General features: G+C 43.5%; 1 protein-coding gene across 4 annotated transcripts in view; it reads right to left on the reverse strand.

Annotated features, from left to right (window-relative positions):
- Positions 1 to 11,580: 11,580 nt before the first annotated feature.
- MME (membrane metalloendopeptidase) overlaps positions 11,581 to 26,896 on the reverse strand; it is an 82,655-nt gene continuing 67,339 nt past the window's right edge. For 3 of the 4 annotated variants that reach the window (XM_083442724.1, XM_083442722.1, XM_083442723.1), the window contains exons 18-23: positions 24,705 to 24,824; positions 23,329 to 23,462; positions 20,613 to 20,678; positions 17,044 to 17,139; positions 15,938 to 16,014; positions 11,581 to 13,626 (exon numbers count right to left, since the gene is read on the reverse strand). In XM_083442724.1, coding sequence (XP_083298850.1) covers positions 13,527 to 13,626; positions 15,938 to 16,014; positions 17,044 to 17,139; positions 20,613 to 20,678; positions 23,329 to 23,462; positions 24,705 to 24,824 — 593 coding nt within the window. In that variant the 3' untranslated portion in view covers positions 11,581 to 13,526. The remainder of the gene's footprint in view (positions 13,627 to 15,937; positions 16,015 to 17,043; positions 17,140 to 20,612; positions 20,679 to 23,328; positions 23,463 to 24,704; positions 24,825 to 26,896) is intronic. The other variant, XM_083442725.1, reaches the window with a different exon arrangement.

Raw genomic sequence — 26,896 nt, forward strand, 5'->3', positions numbered from 1 at the left:
CCCTCGGCCTATAGAGCGAGATGAGCGCGCAATCCCAGAGTCATCTGTGACTGGACCTAATGGTCAGGGGTACCTTTACCTTTACCTTTATTACCTACACATTCTATGATATCAGTTTGAACAGTATGATTCCTGACTCATGGAACATATAAGGCATTTATAGAAGAAATTGTACACCTCAAACCATTTTGCATGGTGTTTCATGAAAAACAAGATCAACACGACACTACATTGCAGCCTTTCCCCCATTTGATTGACTGGTATAGTAATCGTATTGGCCACTGTCTGCCACATGGTGGGGCTGCGTGTTTCTAATATCACTTTTTGGAGCAATGCATCGGGTGCAGATCAACCAGTAGATGGCGCTGCCTTTGCACTCAACGGCTGCTGTGCAACAATTAGCAAAACGCAAGGAGGTGTTTCATTTCCCTCTGTTTTATTTATGGACTCTGGAGGCTATAATTAAAACCCCATAAACTGAAACTGAAGTGTGAGGAAAAGAGAGAAAATATTTTGTTGATGTGAAAATGTTTTGCTTTTCACTTATGCCCTGCTAAACGCAGGAGGGGAAACACAGATAAATTTTGAAAACACCCCCCCCCCACACTAATAAAACCACAACAAGGAAGTGTTCAAAAGGCAACTCCACACTCTTAAACATATGTTAACCCTTACCATGTATTTATATCTCTCTCCACACACACCTGGAACTTCCATAATGTATATCACCAAAACCACCTTGTTAATGGTCACACTGTCAATATTTTGTTTTATGTCATTGCAACTGCTCATTATACATTTTATATCCCTTTGACCACTTTTTCCTCTTTCTCCTCCCACCCCAAGCTTTATATTCCTGACAATTTAGGATTACACTTCATGGGTACGATAGAGAGGTCCCCAATCCAGGAGTGAGCAGATACGAAATTTGCAGGATCTTGTCTTTATACTGCAATCTCGTGGATGCTGGTCCATTTGGGTAAATGGGGAACTTCCCTACCAACTTCACTCTGCCTCAGCCAGCACCTACTTTCCTGTCATCTTCCTTACAACCCCTCCAGGGGGTGGAACTCGGTGTCATCTTCCCACTCCTTAATCTCAGTGTTACCTGAGTGAAGAATTCAGCAGGGAGGTAAAGGTAAAGGGACCCCTGACCATTAGGTCCACTCGTGGCCGACTCTGGGGTTGTGGCGCTCATCTCGTTTTATTGGCGGAGGGAGCCGGCGTACAGCTTCCAGGTCATGTGGCCAGTATGACTAAGCCACTTCTGGCGAACCAGAGCAGCGCACGGAAAGACCGTTTACCTTCCCGCCGGAGCGGTACCTATTTATCTACTTGCACTTTGAAGTGCTTTCGAACTGCTAGGTGGGCAGGAGCAGGGACCGAGCAACGGGAGCTCACCCCGCCGCAGGGATTCGAACCACCAACCTTCTGATTGGCAAGTCCTAGGCTCTGTGGTTTAACCCACAGCGCCACCCGCGTCCCTCAGCAGGGAGGTAGATGAGGACAAACTAGGATGAGTTGGCTCTGCCTGTCATTGGTTCTAGCCTCACCTACTGTGGTCCTCCTGTTTTCTGCCCTACCAGTAAATGGCATGGAAGACTGGTGGCTTTTCTTTTCTTTTCAAGTCATTTCAATTTTCTTTGCATCAGGTGGGGGCCATAGCTATTTCTACAACACATGCCCTTCCTATTCTGCTGCCCACTAACCTGCCTGCTGAGCGACTTTTTCACAGTCAGTCCTTGTTGTGCCGGCTCCATTCTCAGAAAAGCCCACACAAGATTCCTTATTCATAGCAAACGACAGTGTTATGTCTCTGAATACCAGTTGTTGAGAATCACAGGCAGTGGGCAGAATGCTGCTGTGCTCATGGCCAGAATGAAGGCTTCCCACAAGTGTCAGGCTGGCCCCGGTGAGAACAGAATGCTGGACTAATAATCATAATAGTAAATTTTATTTATACCCTGGCCTCCCCGGCCAGAGCCGGGCTCAGGGCACCTAACACCAGTAAAATCACAGTAAAAACATAATACGGGAAAAGGAGAAGGAAAAAAAAAAACACCAATTTAAAATACAGGTTAAAATGCAGCCTCATTTTAAAGTAGCCGATAAATCAAGACCATAAGGGGAGGGAAACATAAGGGTCAGACCGAGTCCAAACCAAAGGCCAGGCAGAACAGCTCTGTCTTGCAGGCCCTGCAGAAAATGTCAAGTCCCGCAGGGCCCTAGTATCTTGTGACAGAGTGTTCCACCACCTTGGGGCCAGTGCTGAAAAGGCCCTGGCCCTAGTTGAAACCAATCTAACCTCCTTGAGGCTTGGGACCTCCAAAGTGTTGTTATCTGTGGACCTTAAGGTCCTCCGCGGGGCATACCAGGATCCAGCAGGCTCCTCTTGTGTTCTTTATGGTGCTTCCACTTCTGAGGTCTGTAGCAGCCTTGCTTTAACAGTCCTTTATTCTGCCCACCTGCTCTCTGTCTGCATTGGCACTAGCTTTCCAGCCTCCATCTGTGTATGAATCCTGCTGCTACCCGCCTCCCCCAAGGCCGTGCTGACTGCCTAATGCCCATAACCAAAGACATGGTTATGTTGCAATTCTCATTCAGCATCCTGATTCTGCACCACCAAATCCCAAAAGGAACTTGGCTGGCAATTTTAACAAAAGCAGAGCCTAGCCTGCTTGCGTCCTGAAAAGTGATTCATGATGTTGAGCACCCTCAATTGTAAACAAAACTTCTTTTTTTAATGTTCAAGATTTGACCTCTCTAAGCAGGAAAAAAAACAACCCTGCAAGCATCTTTCTGACATCTTGAGGCCAGTTCGCACAGGTGAGCAGCCCATCTTTCCCTCCTTCAATGCTGTTTTGTCCCCTCACAGATTTGTGTGAAGAAACGGCATGGGAACTGACAAATTGCCCTCTTCCAAGGAGTTTATGGCTATTCCTACTTTGCCTCACCGCAATAGGGTGGGCTAGGATGGTAGTGGGGAAAACAACTGGGCCTGATTGGGCCTGATCCTTTTGTGTGACGATATGAGAACAGCTTGGGATCCAGCAGATCCCTGGCTATCTCATCCTTGGCCTCAGAACATCCCAACTGGGGGCCTTCCACTGATTAGCATCTGTAGGCAGACCGCCGAGAACATTCCTGTTCACCTGCATGTTCAACCACTGGTGGAATACCACCACTTAATCCACCCCCCCAGCCTGGTATAAGTGGTAGAGCATTTAAGGTAGCTTACAATGTAATTTTTTTTAAAATCCACCTAGAATTATAACAATGCACTCATTGTTCACCATACTAAATAGTCAGCTTGTGTATCATTATGCAGCCCAAATGGCAGGCCTCTGGGGACCACAATCAGAACCGGCCCCAACATTAGGAAGAATCAGGTGGCCATTTTGAGTGGTGGATGCTGGAAGGATGAGTGATGGCAATGAGGTGTCCAAGGACAGAGCACCCTAGCTTGGTGCTTGCTTCTTAAGCTAGACTGCTGGGGTGATATCACCCCTTTAAGAGTGGTTTATGAGAATGGGCTAGAACCTCGGAAATAATGAGCTTACATACAGCTGTCTCCCGTTAAGGCTTCAAGGCCGGTGTCACAAGATAATTGGGTGGAAGATGTGAACGCCCATGGTCTTAGTTCCCATAAAACCTGGATTGGTGGCAGCTCTTGTCAGACAGCCAGTCAAGAGTCTATGTGGGCTTTTGACAGCATCTTGTCCCATTGCTCAGCCTCCTGAGGTTTAAGTGTAAGTGTTTATGTTAATTAACTGGACAAGTCCATGTTTGTTGTTTTCTTACCTTCTATTTTAATCTGTGTAATCATTTGGAGTTCTTCCTTTCTTGTAGAGTGTTGTTTTAGTAAAGTCTGTGTATGATTTTATGAAACTTGGTCTGGTCTGAGTTCCTGAACCCTTCAGTTTTGACCACACTTTTTGGAGCAAGGGTTATCCACCACAACTGCTGCCCTCAGATAGGATGGGGGACAATTCCCTGCCACCAAGATGCATTCAACTCTCATCCCAGTCAGCTTCTGCATGTGTAAAGGTGACACCTACTTGGCCATGGTCTCAGGCAGCAAAAAGTCTCAGGCCAGGCCTGCACATTATATATTCATTTATAGTCTGTCTTTCCTCTTAGAAAATCCCAAATTAGGCCACCTCTACGATTAGGCAGAGTGAGGCCACTTCTGGATAATTCAACCAATGTTGGACTTCATGAAAGGGCAGCAATTTTTTAGATATTTAATTTGTCACTGGTGTGCTTTTATTGCCAGGGAGGGTGAGAAGTGGTGCCAAAATATGATAACATGAACACAAGGATGGCCCATAATATGCATTAAATGGTGCTATGCTGCGCTCATGCACATGTTAGTCCAGTACGGTACTCAGGGCATGTCCTGAGGGCATGGATGACTCATTGTAAGGTTTCTCTGTGGTTCCTTTCCAGACTTTCTAACATAAGGCAAATGTTAAATAACTTGCTCTTAATGTTGAAAAATGATCTGCTATCAGAATCGTTTTGTTGCTCTGCGTTTTCCCAGGCAATTTGTCATTGTCGCAAAGAAATTGCGAGGTGAATGAAATAGAGGGAGGGGGACTCACCTTGACCAAGTCTCCTCAAGGCACATTGAAGGGAGATCTGGGGAGCAGGACAACAGAATAAGAGTGACCACCCCACAGAATGGATTTCAGTATTAAGCCAGAGTGATCTATAGACTATGCTAAAGAGGCTCAGTTGAATGTTTGGAACTGATAATGGGCTGTTGTGGCCTCTATTTATAGATTCTGTTGAAGAGCCAGTCTCCTTTCCAAAGAGCATTTCAAGCGTTGATGCTTCCCTTGTTGATCCTTTTAGATCTCCTGTCTCTTGTGCTTTGGGCTAGGCGTAAATTTATATGCCCGGACATCACATACAGGCTGTTTAAATAGTTCCATGCAACAAGGGCTACCAGCAGTTGTGGACTTTTCTTTTTTGCATGTTACTAGTGGTTGTAGCTCACCATGGGATAATAGCTATTGTACCAAACGATCTGAAAGCAGTTTTCGCTTGGGAGTTGTAACATGTAAGGCTACACCCACACCATAAATTTAAAGCACAGGGATTCCCCCAAGAATCATGGGAGCTGTAGCTTTCTGGGAATTGTATCTCTCTGAGTACAGTTCCCATGATTCTTTGGGAGGGGGGGGAAGCCATTTGCTTTCGACACTTCAGATGTATATTTTTAGAACCCATGTTCCTTCTGTGATTGTAAGTTGTTCCAAATTGTTGTGGCCTGCTTTGGGACCTTGGGATAAAGGGCAGGATAATAGTAATAATAATAATAATAATAATAATAATAATAATAATAATAATATCATCTAGATTATTATCTAGAATAATAAAACAAGTCACCTGCATCTGGGAGTGTGACCACAGGCTTAATATTCCTTAGCTGTACCCCTAGGGTCCTCTTTGACCATCTTTTGCACCCACCCAGCCCACTTTTTCTTCTATTATAGGATTTTTGGGGACGTGGGTGGCGCTGTGGGTTAAACCACAGAGCCTAGGACTTGCCAATCAGAAGGTCAGCTGTTTGAATCCCCGTGACGGGGTGAGCTCCCGTTGCTTGGCTCCTGCCAACCTAGCAGGTCAAAGTGCAAGTAGATAAATAGGCACCGCTCTGGTGGGAAAGTAAACAGCGTTTCCGTGTGCTGCTCTGGTTCACCAAAAGCGGCTTAGTCATGCTGGCCACAGGACCCGGAAGCTGTACACCGGCTCCCTCGGCCAATAAAGCGAGATGAGCAACCCCAGAGTCGTCCACGACTGGACCTAATGGTCAGGGGTCCCTTTACCTTTACCTAGGAATTTTTTGCCTGCCTTCAAAATGGCTGAGGTGGGCAGCTTTCTTTGCCTACTCTGTATTTGATTCTGGGAGCACAGAGGTTTAGGGGTGGATGCAGTTAAATAGGTGAATTTGGTTGCAAGGTTTCTTTGCCATGTTGTTGGCAGGAAGGTGTGGGAAAGGTTAATGAAGGGAAATGTCTGCAGCCTTAGGCACCTTTGAAGCCAGCTGCTCTGGGCTGTGGGGCCTTTAACCTGAATATAGGGCATGAGGCTCACATGTTGTGGGGCTCCAGGAATGCATGGGGCAAGAAGGCCTCCCTACTCACCATAAAGCAGGCCCCAGACTTTGAGGCTATACTTTGTCATGCCCCTTGGAATGGGCAGGGTTTGGCTCATTCAAGGTTGAGTTTTAAATTAGCTTCCTGCACTTTTCATTTCCCTTATTATTAATCAAATGTGTCCCTTGTTCAGCCTATTGTTTGTATTTCCCCTGTGTTTATTACCGGGTCCTGTCATGGGAAAAGTATTAGGCCTTCACTGTCTCATAGACCTGAATGGGACGCAGAGTAAATATATTTGGTCTGTGACTTTTGGCTGCTTTCCAAAGGTCTCGGCTTGTTTGGGCAGCCCTTGTGGCATGAATCAAATGTCAAAACCGAGAATTGAGTGTGTAGCCTGATACAGTAACTGATCAGCTGAAGCAGCTGCGATTTCCTGGAAGTGTTTGCAAATGTGTGTGCAGAACACTGAAGATCTGGGGGTCATCCCACACTGTGGCGTGCCTCTCCATTGGGGCACAAAATTGCACTCCCCGCTTCCTGTTGTTGTACGAGATGCTTCTAGCAATTAGCCTGCCATGCAATGGCCTACAAAATACATTAATTAGCAGTGACCTTGCTTGCTCCAAAGGGCGCGAGCCAAATACCAATTACAGATGTTGAATTGCAAACTAAATTGCAAATTAGGGGAATAAATCAAAGGCAGTCCAAGTCCAGTAACAACTGCATTTGCGATTGACATATTTGCTACATGCAGACAATCTCTATTTATGAGGAATAGAGTAGCCTTTACCAATTGTGGCAACATACTAATGCTCATCTCCTCCCACCCCAGTCATGGGTACATTATTTGGGCACCAAACGTACCCATCCCTTCAAATGTGTTGTTGATCATGAGACAAGGAAGCTGTAGTATCTCCTGACAGACCATTAGTCCACACCACACCTTCCCACTATGGTGAGGAGGACACCGGTCCTGAGAGATCTGCATTGGCTCCCAGTATGTTTCTGAGCACAATTCAAAGTGTTGGTGCTGACCTTTAAAGCCCTAAACAGCCTCGGTCCTGTATACCTGAAGGAGCATCTCCACCCCCATATTTCAGCCCGGACACTGAGATCCAGCGCCGAGGGCCTTCTGGCGGTTCCCTCATTGCGAGAAGTGAGGTTACAGGGCCTTCTCGGTAGTGGTGCCTGCCCTGTGGAACACCCTCCCATCAGATGTGAAGGAAATAAGCAGCTATCTTATTTTTAAAAGACATATGAAGGCAGCCCTGTTTAGGGAGGTTTTTAGTATTTAATGCTGTATTGTTTTAAACACTCGATTGGGAGCTGCCCAGAGTGGCTGGGGAAACTCAGCCAGATGGGTGGGGTATAAAAAATAAATTATTATTATTATTATTATTATTATTATTATTATTATTATTATTAAAGTGTAGTCCAGAGCAGCAAGCGGGGGGCGAGCTTAAAAGGAGAAGGGGAGTGGGAATTGGTTGGAGAGGCAATGATTGCCTTGTCTCAGGATTCAGTCACTTGTCTCCCATGTTTGTACTTACCAGGTGCACCAACTTTAGGGAGCGGAGGTGTCTTCAGTCCCCTCAGTATTTGTTTGAAGGGGGCCCAGACCCCCTTCCCCCATGTTGAGGGGCCCATCGCAGAAGGCGGCACCATGGGAGACACCATGGGGACTGGCAAGGCCTGGCACGAGCTTGCACAGACCTGCACAGTGTCTATCGATGCTGCTGGGACCGGTGCGACTTAGCAGAAGTGACTTAGCTGGCCTGCACATTGTCAGGAGACGTGTGCGATGTTGCGTGTCGCACATATACTCTCACCAGCACGCAACGTGCGCCAGCCCCGCTAATCTTGGGGGCAACCCAGCACCTCTGGGACCTACTGCCCTGTTACAAACTCTGGATTTGACTACAACTGCTGTTCTTGATAGGCTTAATTGCTGAACTGAAATTAACATTGCAGCTATAGCCTTTCCTTCAGGTAATTCTAAAAATGGCACAGACTGATAAGTAATTCAATGTACAGTGGTAGCTTGGTTTACAAACTTAATCTGTTCCGGAAGATCGTTCTTAAACCAAAGTGTTCTTAAACCAAGGTACGCTTTCCCATAGAAAGCAATGCAAAATGGATTCATCCATTCCAGACTTTTAAAAACAACCCCTAAATCAGCAATTTAACATGGATTTTACTATCTAACAAGACCATTGATCCGTAAAATGAAAGCAATAATCAATGTACTGTACTATAAAATAAATAAAACAGTATTGTAGGTGATAAAAATAAAAATTAAAAGAATTTCTTACCTGCACTCATGATAGTCATTGTTTGGATGGGGGGCTTTTATCCATTTCCACAGTCACATAATCAATCAATCAGTAGCTGAACTGGGATCCACATAGATTCCCCCCCACCCCCTCGCTGCTGTGGGAAATGCTCCCTAGAGCGCACGCCTCCCGCTACTGTGAGAACAGAGTGCTGGAGTCAATGGACCCTTGGCCTGATACTACAAGTACTTCCTTACGTCCTTAAGTTTTGTCTGAGTTCCTCAGTCCCAAGGTTGATTTCTCAGCTTTTCCTGCTGTCTCGATGCATCACTGTTTTCATCTGCACGAAAGTTCACCAAATCATGAAAATCCAATAAATGTGGCATCTGCACTTCAGAGCAGTATGGTTCTTTAGTTTCCATATGTCAGTGGCATTTACATCTAGGGACTCAGCTACATTAGTAAAGAAAAAGCGTTTTAAACGTGTTATAACATTGTGACACCAGATAGCGGTGTGGAGTTCCATTTTTTGGCAACGTCATTTCCCTTTATGAGGTATACCATGCGTTTTCCTGAAACTTTTTTTATGTGTCTAGATCCAGTCTAGTTCATATATGCACACATTTTGTTCGTGCTGTTTTGCACGCAGATAACCAACAATGTGGAGAAAAGTGTTGATGTCACTAAGTGGATTTACCGTAATTGCACAGCCAATTCTGTCTTTATGGCTTGGGGAAAATATAGTGGCAATTTCAGAAGCAGCTGCTGGCTGAGTGTTTGTGTGTGGTGGTCCACCTGCTTCACACCAGCGTTGCTGCAAATGGCTTCTGTGAGTCTGTGTATGAGATCATGTGGAGAAAATAAGCATGCTGAAGTCTATGAACTGGCTCTTCATTCAAGTCCTCAACCTTGGGCTTTGAGGGTCACTTGAAACAGAGCAGCTGAAAGGCCCAGGCCATGAAGCAAGGCTCATGTGCTCCTTCCATGTTTCCCCTCAGCAGGTTGCTTGTCCTGATAGGAACCTTTTGGATCTCTATTTTAGAAAGTGTGAATAAAGTACTCAAAGGCACTCTGAACAACATTCCCTCTGAGGTCCATCATGTCTAGGAATAGAGGAGAATCATAGAATTGTAGAGTTGGAAGGGACCTTACTGCCAGAAAGTTATTCCTGGCGTTTGGTTGGAATCTCTTGTAACTTGAAGCCATTGGAGCAGGAGAAAACAAGCTTGCTTCATCTTGTGTGTGACAGTCCTTTAGATATTTGAAGATAGATAGAATGTCTCATCTCTGTTTCCTCTTTTCCAGGCTAAACGTACTCAACCCTCTCAACTGTTCCTCATAAGCCTTGGCTTCCAGACCCTTGATCATATTGGTTGTCCTCCTCTGCACACGTTCCAGCCTGTCATTTTGAATTCTGAATCTGTCTTCTGTGGCATTAGCTACCCCTCCCAGTTTGGTGTCATCTGCAAATTTCAGGGCACCCACCCAATTCCTTCATCCAAGTCATTTATACTGTAAAGATGTTGGAACAACAATGGGCTCAGGTCAGAATCCTGCAGCACCCCACTTGTTACTTTTCCTCCAGAATTAATGAGCACCCTGTGGAATTTAGTTCGGTTCTCATTTAAATGTGAACCTATGTCATTTGCGCTTCCTGATACAGGGTGCAAACCACAACAAAGCCATCCTTCAAAATTCACACTTCTCTGAATTTTGCAGTGCAGGTCTCCAGCCAAGCAGTGCATACAACAGTGCATATACTAGGATAAAGTGTGCATAGAAACACATATATTCATGAAAATAACATACAAAAATGCAATATATATGGGGAAATGGCTTGAATAATTGTGCCTACTGGGCACAATTGCATACAAAAATGTGTATGTGAGGGAGAAATTCACCCTAAAATGTTGCTGAGTTTTCATAAGAACTGGGTTTTTTTTTTAATGCTGTGGAAATGTGAAGAACTGAATTTAAGATGGGAAAAATGAGAAACTGAGGGAAACCTAATTTGACAGATTAATTTATCTTAGAGCCAATCATTCTGCCCAGACTAGTGATCTCTCATTAATCATTTGTTCCTTCCACACTTTTTAGTGTATTTCACTATTACCTTCCTAACCACAAAGCTTCTGGGTTTTTGTTGTTGTTTTTAAAAATAAAGTGGATTTTCTGTGCCAAGGTGACACAAATAATGCACTTTAATTGCGCAGATGTACAATTTTCAGCCCACAAAATACTGAGAGTCTGAATGTGACCCGAGTCATTTCTTGGATTGAATTGAATCTAATAAAAATAATTTCTAGAACTAATCCAATAAATAAATTTTTTAGGTCTTATTAGGTTGAATTGGAACAATACAGTGAGTTTCAAGGACGTTTTTTGCCTGATGGTTACTATAGCAATGTAATCATCAGACATTCAGCCACAATTGTGTTAAAATAGAGTTGGCTTGAAATATAATTACTCATGAGGAGTTGGTCTGAAACTTGGAGGGAGGTGGGCATTCTTAAGATATGCACCTGGTTCCCTGTGTCAACTCAATAAACTGAAGGTCATTGCATGCCAGACAGAGGTGCTGTTAGTAGGAAGTTCCTCTGCCCATTTATAAATGCTATTTAACTTGTTTTGGATGTGAGTGAACTTATGCTAAAGCAGATTACTGAAACACATTAACCCCAGTGACTATTCTGGTCTGCAAGGTGGATCCTTTGCCTTTGATCTCAGAAGGTTTCTGTCCACAGTCATGAGGATCAAACAAAACAATACTAAGGTGACACAGGTACTCCTTGAAGATTAGAAAAGTTCAGACCTAAGGATGCACCCCACACTAAGTATTGCTGGAGAGGTGTAACATGCCAATTTGACAAAATGAGATGAACTGGAGCCTGAAAAAGAAAATGAAAGAAAAGGGCAGCCATAGAAGCAGGTCACCAGACACCTTCACTGCAAGCAGAAGTCGAAATTTTCCAAATCATCACTCAATGCGCATTGGAGAGATTTATGATGGCATGTGGAATTTCAGCTTCTAAATCTCAGAAATCATCGTTCTTCCACCAATGAAAACTGTGTAATACCATGTACAGGGCACGCTCCAAGAGCCACTTTCCTCCAACTTAATAGTGTCAAATGAATGTGTGTGTGCGCGCGCGTGACACCCTTCCATGCCAAGCAAAGATGTACTGCAACAGTACAGGGAATAAGAGACACGTGGCTTAAATTTAATTATCACAATGCTTTATCAGATGACAAACTTGAAAAGAAAGAATTTGCACAGGCAGTCCTCAAATGCTCAGAAATGGACCCATTCGAGTCATCTGAGGTATCAAGTAGTAATTTATTTGGAAAGATCTGTGTGTTTCAGTGCCAGAAGCAGTAGGTTCCTTGGCCACCTGCAGGAGGGCGTTTGAAAGCTATTGTAGCAGATTTAAAAGACTTATCACTAGTAAGGGTCCACATCATGTAAATGCCTATGTATGCACCATTATTACTGAAGCAAAATGTCCTGTTGGTTCAAAGGAATCACAAGCAACTTTTGTGCTACATTTGAAAGTCCTAACATTTGTAGATCCGGCTTCTAGAAGTTCTTCTCAAAACCAGTCAGCCAGTCTGTTTATCTTATTAGTAGAGATCTCTGTGTTGAGACTTAATCATCGGTTGAATGGTTTGTACCTCGACACTCTAACAAAATGCACCCATTGTAATAATATATAACAATTCATGTCCGGTATAATTCAGAATTAAATATAAAAAGTATGGTCATATATATTATTACAAATACTTTTTCATCCTCTTCTTTGGAAAAAAAAAAAGACAAAAGTTTTGAGAAAAAGCAGGAAAATCTTAGAAAAAACATGAAGGAGTTTCTGATTACAACTGCAGTGATTACAACATACGCTAAAAAAATTTCATAAATTATCTACAGTATAGGTTTTGGCTGGAAAGCAGCAAACAATAAATTTGGTCAACAGTTAATCCCTTAAGTAGATTACACTTTCGTCTTTGGGTTGTTCTCATGAAGATGGCTTCACAAAAAAGGAAAAAAGAAAAGGAAAAGGAACAGAAGAAAGCTTGGAGACGAGTCCACGGGTTGAAGATGTCTTGTATGGGCAAGGGTGCCATATGTAAGTCAGAAGCGCTTTGCACCACTACCTGCCTCCCATGAGGATGAAAACCGCAGTGAGGAAGGAGAAGATCTACTTGGTGGCTTTGCCTTCATCCAGTGATTGTGGGTGTCAAAACAGAGCACAGGACAGTGCCAACTACAACCTCTCAAGAAACAGCACCCATAAGCAGATGTTTGCAGGCAAGCACTGCCATCTCACAGATGGTTCCACATCTCACCTGTATTGTAACGCTCACCTGTTCCCTGCTGATCGTGCACGTCTTTTGTTGTAAATACAGAAATTCCTTATGTGTGACAAGCTTTCTGCCACTATGGCGGGGCCATTGGTGTTGTCTAGATGCAAATCACTTTTTTTTAAGGGTGCACTGAGTTTTGAGCATTTACAAATGGCAAATTGCTAGGGTCCCTTATAGGGTTCTTTTTTCCTCCAGGCCCTGCAGTTCCTAAGGCCACATTGGGAGACACAAGCATTTGGCGAAGCACGCCAGCCGTAATAGGAGATGTGTGAGAAACCACATCGTAGGCTTTTGACTCACTTGACACATGTCCAAGCTAATGTGTGACTTGGTGCTCCCTTCTTTCATCTGATTTATAAATATCGGAACACCTTCACGGGACGCCAGGTCATTAAGGCTGAATGAACTTTCCTGGAAACAAGTTTCACTGGAATCGGTGGGACTCACTTTCACAGAAAAACATGGCGATGGAAAGGGTAAAACATGAAATAGAATCTGCAGGCTAAATGGAAAGCAGGATTAAAATTGTAAGATCATTGTGGGGAAAAGAAATGAAGAACCCTTAAGTATGCAGTGATTTATCATTTCCCGAGTTTCGCCAGAGTAATTGTTGGCAGTTGCTGCCTTAGCGAGGTTTTCTCCTCCTCGCTTTCTAGAAAATGCATCACTTGGTATGTCTCTGTTATCGTTCCTTTTTTTGTGACAAATCCACTCCGGCCATCCTCAAAACATTCTCGATTTCTGGAAAGCTTTTCCTCCTTCGAGTCCACTCTATGGAGCTTCATCACCAAACACGGCACTTTTTCACGGGATCCATGTATTCCGCATTGGTACACTTAAAGGCTTCAGAAAACTCTGCTGTGTTCTGCAGTGTTCCTAGGACCCTTTAAAACAAGATGAGAATATGTTAGTTCTGCTTCATAAATAACTACACCCAGGGTAGCAACTTCTGCTACTTGCTCAGGAAGCATACAGTTTATAGGGAGACGACTATGGCATCTTAGCACTGCGTGAAGAAGATCCTAGTTTCAGTCCTCAGCACCTTCAGGTAATAATAATAATAATAATAATAATAATAATAATAATAATAATACTTTTTTATTTATACTCCACCCTCCCCGGCCAGATCTCAGTATCACAAATCACAGTAAAAACATAATAGGGGAAAAAGAGAGGGGGGGAAACCCCCAATTTAAAATACAGCTTAAAATGCAATTTCAAATGCAGCCTCATTTTAAAATAGCTGATAAATCAAGACCATAAGGGGAGGGCAACATAAGGGTCAGACTGTTCCACCTGGCCTTTGATTTGGACTCAGCTAGATGGACCAGTTGTTTGACTTGGTATGCAGCAGTTCCATGAAATACACATTTTTTAAAAGCAACCATCTTCTTTGCAATGTGGCTGTCATTGCAAAACCACTCCCCCCAGAGCTGGTTCTCACTGTGCACGGGGCAATGTCTTTGCAGAAAGGCAACTAGGAACTGGGAGCTGGAACATATAGCATAAAGGCAGGCCAGGAGACCTGTGCATTCTTTCCCTCTCATTGATTACCAAGGAACAAGGAAATGAACGCTGCTGTCCCACAATGCTTAAGTGATGATGCCCTCCCACTCACCACTAGGAATTACTACCCAGTGGTTGCAACAGTTACTATTGGCTGAATGAGTTGTCCAAAGTGGAGTGTATATATTTACAGCTGTCTCGTCAGTAATGAAATGCAGTGCTTGTTACGGAACGCTAAACCGTGTCCAAACAAAAGATATACGATGATCTCAAAGAATGAATCAGCAATGCAAGTGGATAAAAGGCACACCAGGCAAATGTCCTGGGAATTGCCCCATCCAAAGCAAACACTGTAGCTGAGAAATTCAGCTGAGTGTAGGATTTTGGAATATAATTGCATCAGGGAGAAAGTCGCAGATTTCCTGGAAAAACAACAACAAAGCCTTGAGAGCACACCCACATGAAAATACCATTCTGAGGCCAGCTTCAGGAACAGTTGATGCATTCAATAAATGTTTGGTTATGCAGGGTATACTGATAAAGTGAGCATTTGCAAAAACGAAAAAAAAAAAAAAAAAGGAATACTGATGAGAAGTATACCAGGTAGGTAAAAGCACAGGCTCAGAATTGTATAATAGCAGCACAAAGGCATTCACTCATCTATCACAATATCTTTATATTTTCCATTATTAATCCACTTTGATTTAATAGAACATTGCATTTCTCAAATGATATTTATCTAGACCATCCTGTGAACTAAGAACAGGATGGAGAAACCAATGTCTTATGACGGGTAATCAATGTATACATTGCAAACTGGATTTTTAAAAAACCTGTTCAGGTATGATGAACACATTCCTAACGCCAAATTTTTGTGTGGCTCTCCACACAGTACTACTGTTACCCAAACAGCCATTTGCTGTTTGGGTGGTATTAGTACTGTTGTGAACCGTTGAAAGGGTGGAGGCAGTTGCTGCTCTCCCACACTATGATGAAACACAGATTGTTCCAGGAAGCAGACATTAAAAAACATGTGGTGGAAGCCATTTGAACCCATGTCTTCTGCCCTAGAAACAAACATCTCAGAATGCAGGGAATGTGTCAGTGGTGGACCTGGGTAATGTGGTGCCATGTGTGAGGCCAAAATCCACCCCCCCCCAGCCCTTGTGCTGCCTTCCCAAAGGTGGGTCAGAAGGTGACTGGCTTTGGAAAGGAGGCACAGGGTTCTGGCAGGGTCCTAGAGCCTTCGCATCTCCTTCCCAAAGGTGGGAAAGTGCTAACTAGGCTTTGGGAAGGAGGGGAGAGGATTCTGTGACCCCGCCAGAGCCCTCGTATCTCCTTCCCAAAGCCCTCTTGTGGGCAGTTAACAATCACTGGGGTTTTTTTTGTCTATAAGACGCCCCCATGTATAAGACGCCCCCTATTTGGGGGGACTCAGATTTAAGAAAATGGGGGGAGATGGCCCAGAGTATAAGATGCCCCCTAATTTTTGACATTGTTTTTAGGGGGGAAACCTAGTCTTATACACGGAAAAATACGGTACTGCATGACAGAGAGTCTTAAAGATTAACATTTTTAACTATGCTGTTGACTTTTGTGAGAAAGGTGTGCATTTTGTGTGTGTATGTGCATGTGCGTTTTTTTTTTTTTAAATGATATTTAAGAAAATGGATGATTTAAAATACTGACCTGAATTGGCCTGGGCTGTGGACGTCTGTTTTAATAGAGTTGACAGCATATTCCGGCCTGTATGTCCCACACCATACCTTTAAAAGAACACACCCAAAAAAATATTGCAGAAATGATTATTTAAAAGCAGTGACACATTAGTTTTTATTTCCAGAGCATTGGTCATGTTCCAATTGTAGCACATTACCTGCCACACGCTTTAAAGACTAACAAAACGTATTGTGGCATAAGCTTCAGCTGTATTTTCCTGGAATGGGGATGTGGGAAGGCTGGGTCCCATGCAGCTTTTCTTCTTCTTCTAATTGTTTTTTTTTTAGTGGAATATATATTCCAGTACAGATTTTTTTAAAAAAATAAAAGGAATTATTTAGCTTAGAGAAGCAAAACCAGCAAATGCATCAACTTCAGGGGTTCAGTAGGCAGCCTCTATTATCTAGCAATGGATAGCTCAGTTGGTTAGAGCACGGTGCTGATAACACCAAGGTTGCAAGTTCGATTCCCGTACGGGACAGCTGCATATTCCTACATTGTAGGGGATTGGACTAGATGGTCCTCAGGATTCCTTCCAACTCTACAATACTATGATTCTGTGTAGATTCCTGCACTTCAATTAAAGCCCAGAGGAATATGTCATGAGGTAACACAGTTCAAGCAGGGACGCTGCAAGGCACTGGGATAAACGTTTAATGGAAAGAAAAACACCCACCCACCACCCTCAGCCACCTCACAGTAGAAAGGGAAGCTCAGCACCTATGGAAATCATAAAGACATTCTACAGAATGAGGAAGAGAAACAGAACCATTTTGCTCCGGGGAAGGAGCCTTTCAGGAAATCAGAGAGCAGGTTCCATCTTGGCACTAGTACATGACCACACGTTAACTGTGCTTTACAGACTCACCTCCTGGATGCCTCCGTGCACTTAGCTGCGATTAACTTAATCTGACAGGCCACTCTCCTCTCAGCCCTGCTGCCATGAAGGCTGCTCGATTTAGCAATTCTGCCAGTTCACATTAAAAGGAGAAAAGCCAGCCTGCTGTTTCCAACTTAACTGTGAAATTGCAACTCAAAATAATTTCCAAAGCTTTCAATCAAGCAGAGTATAATACCTGTGCAAAGTTCAGAAAGAACAGCTGCTTATGGTTGAAGTCGAGTCCAGGGAGCAGCTTCTCCTCTCCGTTCTTCTGTACAAACTTTTCATAGGCCTGCCAAAGGAAGAGGAAGGGAAGAGAGATGATGGCCACCGTGAAATCCAACCAGCTCGAACTGCAATGAGAATCAAGCGCAAAACCAGGGAAGGAGAAATCATAAGATTTCTGGTTGCTGCCACTTCGTGTCCTTGTCTTTGGGCACCTCCAGGAACATTATGCCAACGTGTTCTTGATCCAATAATAGTAAATTAGTGGTTATTATTATTATTATTTGAGGGACACAGGTGGTGCTGTGGGTTAAACCACAGAGCCTAGGACTTGCCAATCAGAAGGTTGGCAGTTCATATCCCTGTGACGGTGTGAGCTCCCGTTGCTCGGTCCCCGCTCCTGTCAACCAAGCAGTTCGAAAGCACATCAAGTGCAAGTAGATAAATAGGTACCGCTCCGGTGGGAAGGTAAACGGTGTTTCCGTGCGCTGTTCTGGTTCACCAGAAGTGGCTTGCTGGTCACATGACCCGGAAGCTGTACGCCGGCTCCCTCAGCCAGTAAAGTGAGATGAGCACTGCAAGCCCAGAGTTGGTCACGACTGGACCTAATGGTCAGGGATCCCTTTACCATTATTATTATTATTATTATTATTATTATTATTATTATGCATTATTAGTTGCCCTACAATTCTTCTCCAAAGCTGCCACATTTTTGTCGGCCAGTGGGGGGTGGGCTATAGCACAAAGAAAGCAGGACAAAGACAGAGACAACATGGTATGGAAAGGTTATGGGATTTCAGCAGGAAGTTACAGAACATACAGAAAGAAAGCAATATGACCATTCCAAAACAGCTGTGTTCATCAGCTGATGAGCAGATACTTCATCCCTGCTGGGTGCTTCTTCGGAGTGCAGGGATCACAACGTGAGCATAAAGATGGCACAGTGCCACCTTCAGAATATATGTGGATGCCACACAACTCCTCCAGCACAGTATAAAGAGAAATTTAAAAGCAAGTCAGTTTCCCCTTGCGGAAGATATCGCATGACTCACAACGCACTGGGACCCATTAGTAAAAATGGTTTCCTGTATGCTGTGGAATCACATTATACTAGTATAAAAACCACATGGAAGGAAGATGGCTTTTATGTCTCTTATGTTGGGATAGTTCATCTTGCTTTACTTTGACTACGCACTTGGGAAAACTTCTGAAAAACGTAAACGAAAGATAAAAGAGTCATAATCTCAGTACAAGCAAAGAATGACAGTGTGGTTCTTACTAGAATGCACTTTGTCCTGGACATTTGGCTAATAATTACTGTGTGTTCTGTACTCTTAATTAAGATAACAAGAATAGAAGGGAGGAACAGTTTTTTCCATGGCTGCCCTTGAGAAAGATTCACATCGGAACTGTATTTCACAGAGAGAATTTGCTTTCCTTATTTTTTAGCACTATTTATTTACCTACCACAACATTTGCCCAATTCTTGCTTAACGCCACAGTGAAAGTCCAAGCTTCCCACCTCATTAAGAAACATTCTTCCCAAGACACACGACTAAGTTTGGTCCATTCATTCTAAGGGTGTCTGCTCTGAATAAAACTTAGCTGAATACCACCCTGCTTCTTGTTCATGTCAAATCTGTGTTGTGTTCATGTAGTTTAGTTTATGGAAATGTCATAGCTCATTTCTTCCTGAGAAACCCACACAATTTTGCTTTTTAGATATTTAATACTCTGGAGCAGGCTTCCTCAACCTCAACCCTCCAGATATTTTTGGCCTACAACTCCCATGATCCCTAGCTAGCAGGACCAGTGGTCAGGGATGATGGGAATTATAGTCTCAAAACATCTGGAGAGCTGAGGTTGAGGAAGTCTGCTCTGAAGAGTCTCAGCAAGTCTGCATGGAATTGGAATTGAAGTAGCAAAGCCTAAAAGCAACTTCCACAAGCATAGTGATAATGATGATGATGATGATAATGAGGAAGAAGACAAAGAAGACGAAGAAGACAAGAAGAAGAAGAAGAAGAAGAAGAAGAAGAAGAAGAAGAAGAAGAAGAAGAAGTTGGCTCTTATAGTCCTCATTTTTGGACAACTGTGGAAAGTTGGAAAGTTCTTAGCATATAGCTTTGGTGGGGACCCTGTTGATTTGACTCATCAAAATTACGTTTGGTAATTTTGTTTAATGGCGTTCCAAATCCCACAAAAGAAGCATAATTGTAGCTTAGAAGGACAGAAAGTGTGAGGCATGGTATGAATGAGTTGCCAATAAATGGATGTGGAAATTCTGAGGCAATGGGGAAAGAGGAGCATAACTCGTGCCCCCCTTTCTCCCTTCATGATTTATGTTGCATTTGCAAATTTACAAATGCAACCAACTATACAATTTTTTTTTTTTTTTTAAGATACCTAGGATTTTCAGTATTGTAACAAGCCACCTGGGCACTGTGCTGCTCACCCTTGCTTTGAATCAGGGCTGGGCAGACTGAAGGCTTGCAGGAGCTACTTCCTTTCTCCCGGAACCTTGAACCAGTGCTTGATGCAAAAGCACAAACCTACACACTTAGAATTAAAGAACTGTGAGGCCAGGAACCTGGCGGCATCTTTTGTTTTAGTACCAGAACTCAACAGAACTCACTGTTCCTCAACACAAGAGCTCTACTCTGGGTCATCACCCCAAGTTTTCTTGTGTTCAACAGTGGGGTTTTTTAGGGCACAGGAGGAGTCATTTTGTTGTTGCTATTGTTAATCAACTGGTGGTCAAAAATGCTTGTTGATCTACTGCAGATCACCCGGAGGTCCACCAGTAGATTACCACCTACCTTTTACTCACCCCAGTTACTCATCTATATCAGGGATGGAGAATCTGGTTCAGATATTGTTGGACTCACAACTGCGATCAGCACTACCCAGCATGGCCAATGGTTAGGAATTATGGGAGTTTTAGTTCAGCAATGTCTGGTGGGTCACGGGTTCCCATTCCCTGCCTTCCTTTCCTGTCCAGCCACTGGACCTTCCTCCCATGAAAAGAGGTAAATTGTGGTACATGCAATAAATGAATAGATATTTATTAAATTTGGATACTACCTTTGATTTGAGGATCACAGAGTGCTTTACAATTCCCTAACTCTCCTTCCCTAACTTTCTTTCTAAAGTTTTCCTATTGAAGAGGGAGAATGAAGGACAGGGAGAGGAGAGGGAGACAGGCGATGAAGCAGGAAGTGAGGGTTGTAGTCTTGAAGCGAAGAAACATGCATAAGGAGGGAGACTTCAGTTGTACTGAAGTGCTGCTTGAGGGTTTCCCATAGGCATCTGGTTGGCCACTGTGAAAACAAAATGCTGGACAAGATGGTCCATTCCTTATGTTCTTATGAGTACAGATTAGGCCCTGAAGACCAGGTAACTAAACTTCAGGGGTTTAACAAAGCAGCATGTGCAGCACATAATTTTTTTTTTAAATTAAAACCCCAAACAACCCAACATTTTAATGAATCTGCACCAACTAACAATCATATGAAGTAAGAGAAAATGGGCATTTCTTACCCTGTATGCTTGTCTGATGCCACCATTATCGGCAATGTTTTCACCAAGGGTATTGATTCCGCTGAGCTGCAGAGAAGAAGGAAGAAATGAAAATGCTACTTACTTTCCCCCCCTTTTTCTTTTTGCCTGAGTGCGGAATGAAATTCTTGGAAGAACAATGAGTCATGGCTTGAAGGTCAGAAAATGGATTATTCCCAACCATCTAGATGTGAAATGTAGAATATGAAGTCTACAAGGCAAAGTCCAGAGGGCTGTGACTGTCAACAGGGGGAGAGCTACAACCAGCAGAGCTCAGTGGGAGCTCTCCATGGTGCTGTTAAGGCCTGACTGTATCTGGTCGCATCTTGCCAAGTCCAGCTACTTTATCCTGAACCCGTCTTTTACCTTGATGTGACCCTCCTCACTGAGACTTTACATGACATGACCTTTATGGAAGAGTCTTGGTTTCATGGGAGATCTGCTACCACTTCCTCCAATCACCCCCAGCCTCAGCAAAACAGGATTTTCTGAATTACTGATTGTCGTTGTTGTTTTCTATTTTGAGTCGTCTTCTTCTTTGGTGATCACTTGGAGCTGAATAAGATTCTCTTGCATGAACACAGTCTTAACAGTGAGTCTGTAAGTGACTGTGAAGGACAATTCTGGATCCACACGTCCCATTAGCCACAAATTGGCTTTCTTTGAATGCAACACTGAACCATTGTTTAGTGCTACGTGCCCAAGCAGCAGTTAGCCTGAGCTTTATCAGTGAGCCTTTGACTCGTGCACGTTCCCCTCTCCTCCCTCCCTTCAGAGAGGCTATGAGGAGGAGATTGAAAGCTTTTGCTTCCTGTTCTAAATTAACTCGCTTTGGCTGATACACCAGGAACCACCATAACTGGATAGAAATGAGCAGGCCACACTTTCTGGAAACCTACTGTTTAGACTATTGCTGTGTGTGTTGGCCTTAAAATAGTCTAGGAACTGAAATTGGTCCAGAATAGGGCCAGGAATATATTGATTGGGACTGGGTGTTTCAACTATATCACACCCGATGCTCCCCAGTTCATTTCTTGGTACAATTTAAACTGCTGGCTTTAACTTTTAAAAGCCTTAATTGCTTGAGATTAGGTTACTTGTCCCAGTAGTGATGTGTGGAAGTGAGAGCTGGACCATAAAGAAGGCTGATCGCAGAAGAATTGATGCTTTTGAATTATGGTGCTGGAGGAGACTCTTGAGAGTCCCATGGACTGCAAGAGGATCAAACCTATCCATTCTGAAGAAAATCAGCCCTGAGTGCTCACTGGAAGGAGAGATCCTGAAGCTGAGGCTCCAATACTTTGGCCACCTCATGAGAAGAGAAGACTCCCTGGAAAAGACCCTGATGTTGGGACAGATGGAGGACACAAGCAGAAGGGGATGACAGAGGACGAGATGGTTGGATAGTGTTCTCGAAACTACCAACATGAGTTTGACCAAACTGCGGGAGGCAGTGGAAGACAGAAGTGCCTGGCGTGCTCTGGTCCATGGGGTCACGAGGAGTCTGACACGACTAAATGACTAAGCAACAACAGGTTACTTGTGAGATTGCCTTCTCCTGCATATACCTACTTGAAACCTATCCTCTAGAGAGATCCTGCTCCAAGTGCCTTGATCTCCTCTTTGGGTTATTCCATCACTGAGAAGATCGTCTTCCTAGTGGTCACCCTATACTTCTATACTTCTCAGTGATGGAATAGCCTAGAGAGGTTTGCCCAGTGGATGCTGCTAATCTCTTTATCCTGGCTTTACAGGAAGATGAGATGGGAGGGCTTAATGTGCAACCAAAAGCTCACAGACATAACACTAGACCATGATTTAATGATATATCTGAACCGCAGCATTTTTTCTTCAGCTTTATCTGTGAACCTTGGCAAAGGCACCTCTAGGAATACAAATCTTCTAAATGTAAGGGGTTATTTGCACCTATGCACATATCTTTCTTCTATGGAAGTGCAAAGTGTGGTGGCTCAACTACTGTCACAACATGCCACTACTGAATGAATTGCACCAGCCGCCAATTAGCTACTGGGCTAGGTTCAAGGTGCTGGCACTGGTTTGCAAACCCCTACAGAGCTTGGGATCAGGATACCTAAAAAAATTGTTTCACCCCAACCAAGCAATGCTTTTTGCAGGAAAGGGTTAGGGTTAGGGTACCATCCTATGCAGGTACCATCCTATCAGGATGTCCAATCAGCAGGATGTTGGAATTGGACATTGAGTGTGCTGGTACCTGCCATTTGGAATTTCCATTGCATAACAGACAGCTGCCTTCTCTATTGGCTTTTGGCACCTGCTAAAGATGTTCCTCTTTCAACAAGTCTTCAAAAATGTTTATCTCAATTGGGACCTGTCCTGGACCTGACCTGACCTGTTGTTTTAACCCGGTATTAGACTTATAATTGTTAATTGTTTTTATATGCAATTGCCTTTACATAACTGTTTTATATATGCCATTATATTGTAAATTGCTTTGAGATGCCTCATTGGAAGGAATTCATAAATGAAATAAATATACAAATAGTAATAGAAACTAAATTTGGCCTCCAGCAGGTTTGTTCACATGGTTAAGTTTCCTTTTGAAGCTATTCAGTCTCTCAACATCTCCCTCCATTACCATGTGGGATATGTTTCACCTAATAAAATAAAAGAATGTTCATTCAAATGTAAGCATTTCAATAAGAAAGAAGGGACTTACATTTTGTCCACCAGCCAGATCCCATTTGAAGTTTCCATACTGGTTTACCATGCACTCAGACTGCTTCTTAAAATTTGTTGCAGATGTTTGACTCCACCAGTCTACAAGGTCCCCATTCTCATTAAAATTTCTACCTGAAATAACATATACACATAAGAAATATGCAATGATAGTCTTGAAGACACTGAAAATATGAAATTGCCTTGTGCTGTAGCTGACTATTGGTCCATGGAACAATATTGCCTACTCAGAAAGGCTTTCCATGACCTCAGGCTAAAATCCCAAGGATTGACCTCAGGGTAAAGTCCCAAGGACTGATCATACACACCAGGTTGAGGAACCTTTTGCCCTCCAGATATTGCTGAACTTCAATACCAAGCAGACCCAGCATGCATGGCCAGTGTCAGATATGGGGATCTGTTACTGAGTGATAATCTTCTGCCTAGCAACAAGAGTTTGCACCATGAGCACACACTTCCAAGCCAACATCAGTAGAATGTGCAGTGCTTGACTCCAGCACCACTCACTTTCAGCACCATCGCCAATCCATTTTGTATAATGTTCTATCATAATGTATGGTGACATCAGACAAAATATGACTTTTCTGATGGATTAATTCTGATGGATTCCAGCCAGGTGCTGTGCTTGATTCAGGAACCCGGGTTCCTTAACATTCACCAAGCATGTTTCCCAATGTAGGCAATGATGTGCTCATCCAGCGGTTGGCAGGAAGCTGCCATTTGCACATTCACTGTTCCTTTGGAATCGGTTCAGTGGCTGGCCAGGACCACAAGATCATCCCTCTTAGAAAGATGCAGGGGGATGGGAAAAGAGGAATATTTGGCATCATGGCGTGACTGATGTTTCATTCAGCTGCTTTGTTAATAAGGTGCTGGTTGTGAATGAGGAAATGTTATATTGCTGGCATAAATCTTTGGTTCTTGCTTTATGGTAAGGGTGGGGAAGTTGTGGCCCTCTAGAGGTTGCTAGATCACAACTTCCCTCATCCCTGGTCATTGGCCATGCTGTCTGCGGCTGATGGGAATTGGAGTTCAACAACTTATGGGGATCACTGGTTCCCCATCCCTGTTTTATGGGTAGTATCATGTAATGCAATAAATGCCAAGAAGCACAGGAGCAAGAGCCTTGGACACTTGCTGTTTACGAGATAATAATAATTGGTGCTTCTGGTAATATGTAAATCCACCCTTAGCCCCTGGGAAACGAATAATAGAGATATTTTTTTCTGGTGCAAAGCAAACTGCCACACACAAGAAACAGGGCTTTATTAAATTAAATCAGGATTGTCTCTCTCCATGCACCATACAGATCGGGTAAAATAATACCAATGGTGAAACATGAGTTCTCTTTCTTACCATTATCGTCAAAGCCATGAGTGATTTCATGCCCAATGACCATGCCAATGCCACCATAATTCAAGGATTTAGGCTGAGCTGCACTGAAGAAAGGTGGTTGCAAAATGCCAGCAGGAAAGACTGCAGAAAGAGATATGACGCCATAGATGACAAGTTAATCTTTTGTACCAGCTCAAACTATTTGCAAAAACACAAGCTCAATTAAATAAACACTCTGGAAATTTTAGCCAACGGTGTGGCTGATTAATTCAAACTACCTCTCCTTCCCCTTCCACCCGATTTGTCTTGCTCTTTGATCACCAGGTGACCTTCAAATGCATGCTCAACTGTACAGGATCCAACAGCATGATGCCATCCAAGGCTGGGGGGGGGGGCAGCTGTGAATTATGCGACCCCTGCAGGTAGGGCCAATGGTGCGAGAATGTAATTGAATGTCACAATTAGTGCAAGGATTTTTCTGTCCCTCTCCTCTCTTTACCTGCCTCTTAAACCTGCTCTAGGAGTTCCCCAACTCAACTCTCTGGACCTCTGGAGTACATTTGGGAAGCACGTGGGACACATGCGTGGAGAAGAGAGTGGGAACACCCCACTGTACAATAGGAAATCCTTGCTCTGATGGGACATGGTAGCTGCATACCTCCCTAAGTCTTTCCTATGAAAATGAGAGAGACATACCAGGGCAGGGCTGGGGAATTTGTGCCCCCCCCAAATGTTACTGGACTACAGTTCCCATTATTCCTGTCTTTGGCCATGCTAGTTGATGAAGTCCAATACTATCCTTTACCTGCATGATCTGCACTGACCACATGGTCATATTATTTATGGATGTGCCCTTCTACCCTAAGTCAGCATGATGCTGAAACAGTTGCTATTTTCTGGGTCTGCAGGTTCAGGGCACATGAGTTTCTAAAGCCCACCGACTCCTTTCTTGCCTAGAGCTCAATGGCTCTCCTTTCCATAAGCCATAGGTGTGGTTTCCCCTCTGTTTCCCCTCAACAACATGAGTTTTCCATCCCTCCCCTTCCTTTCAGTTTCCTCCGCTTCCCAGATTCCAACCCCACTTCTCAGCCTATTGCCTACTCTTTTGTTTTGTATTTTGTTTCCAACTATCCTGCTTTCCAAAATTGCACTTCTCCTGTCCCATAGCTCGCATAAGTTTTCCTCCGATGCTTCAAGCTGAAATTCCAGGATCTGATTAACAGGACCTATTATGTTTCTTCCGTAATCACCCAACTCTCAGAGGAACTGGTCCAGATGTTGCAGCCAGCAACTGTTGGCTTGTCCAACCCTTTGCTAAGGTCACGCTAACCATCTGTTGTCTTGTGGCCCTCCAAAAATTAGGGTATTGCCATCGTTGGTTGTTTAGATAGGAAAGGGAGCTGATTCCAACTTGTGACAATGCACCATGGAGGCATTCCATTTCCCACGGTTTTTACAAATTGTAAGCTGTGATTGGCAAGCACAACCCAGCTTACCAAGGAAAAACAGAAGGTGACCATTGCCTCAGGGAATAAAATTATATTGACTTGAGGTTAAATCCCATACTACCTCCACCACACATTGGTTTAGGGTAAAAGTACACACAAAAATAAACACACCATTCCCTACCCATAGGCTTATTGTGTTTCCTTTGCAATTTTATTAACTGCTTCACTTTGCATTTCAGACCTTGAAAGTGTCAAAACGTTCTGCTATTAACTCTGTTAGAGAAATGCAACTCTAATGGATGAGAAGTTTATTCTAAGCTACTTCATAGCAAACCAATGCTTGCTTATAACATTTGCAAAACTTGAGCAATCTCAAGCCATGCCAGAGAGATGAGAATTATTCCTACGAGGCTCCCCCTTCCTAACTAGTAAAAATTTTGCCCATATCCACGAGCCATATAGCTGTGAAGAGGGAATTGCAATTCTTTTCCCGGCTGCCCATTTAAAGACTGCCAGGAATAGAAGCCAAATTTCCTAAATTCTTGTAACTTGAGTATGTCCACAGAGACTGTTGCCATAATATGTTTATGCACTGAATGTGGGCACGGTGGAACTAACTCTTTTTGTTAATGGGTGAGTAAGCATTCCATTGCTGCTTCGTTCTGTCTTGCTTCTGCATAGCACGGCATTTTGCTGTGCTGCACTAGAACCCTTCATGGCTGCCTAAAGTTTTGCGGCTTCATTTTGACCTAAAGTATATTCCAG

The sequence above is a fragment of the Podarcis tiliguerta genome (genome assembly GCF_965153285.1).
Source record: "Podarcis tiliguerta genome assembly, chromosome: 5".
Classification (NCBI taxonomy): Eukaryota; Metazoa; Chordata; class Lepidosauria; order Squamata; family Lacertidae; genus Podarcis; species Podarcis tiliguerta.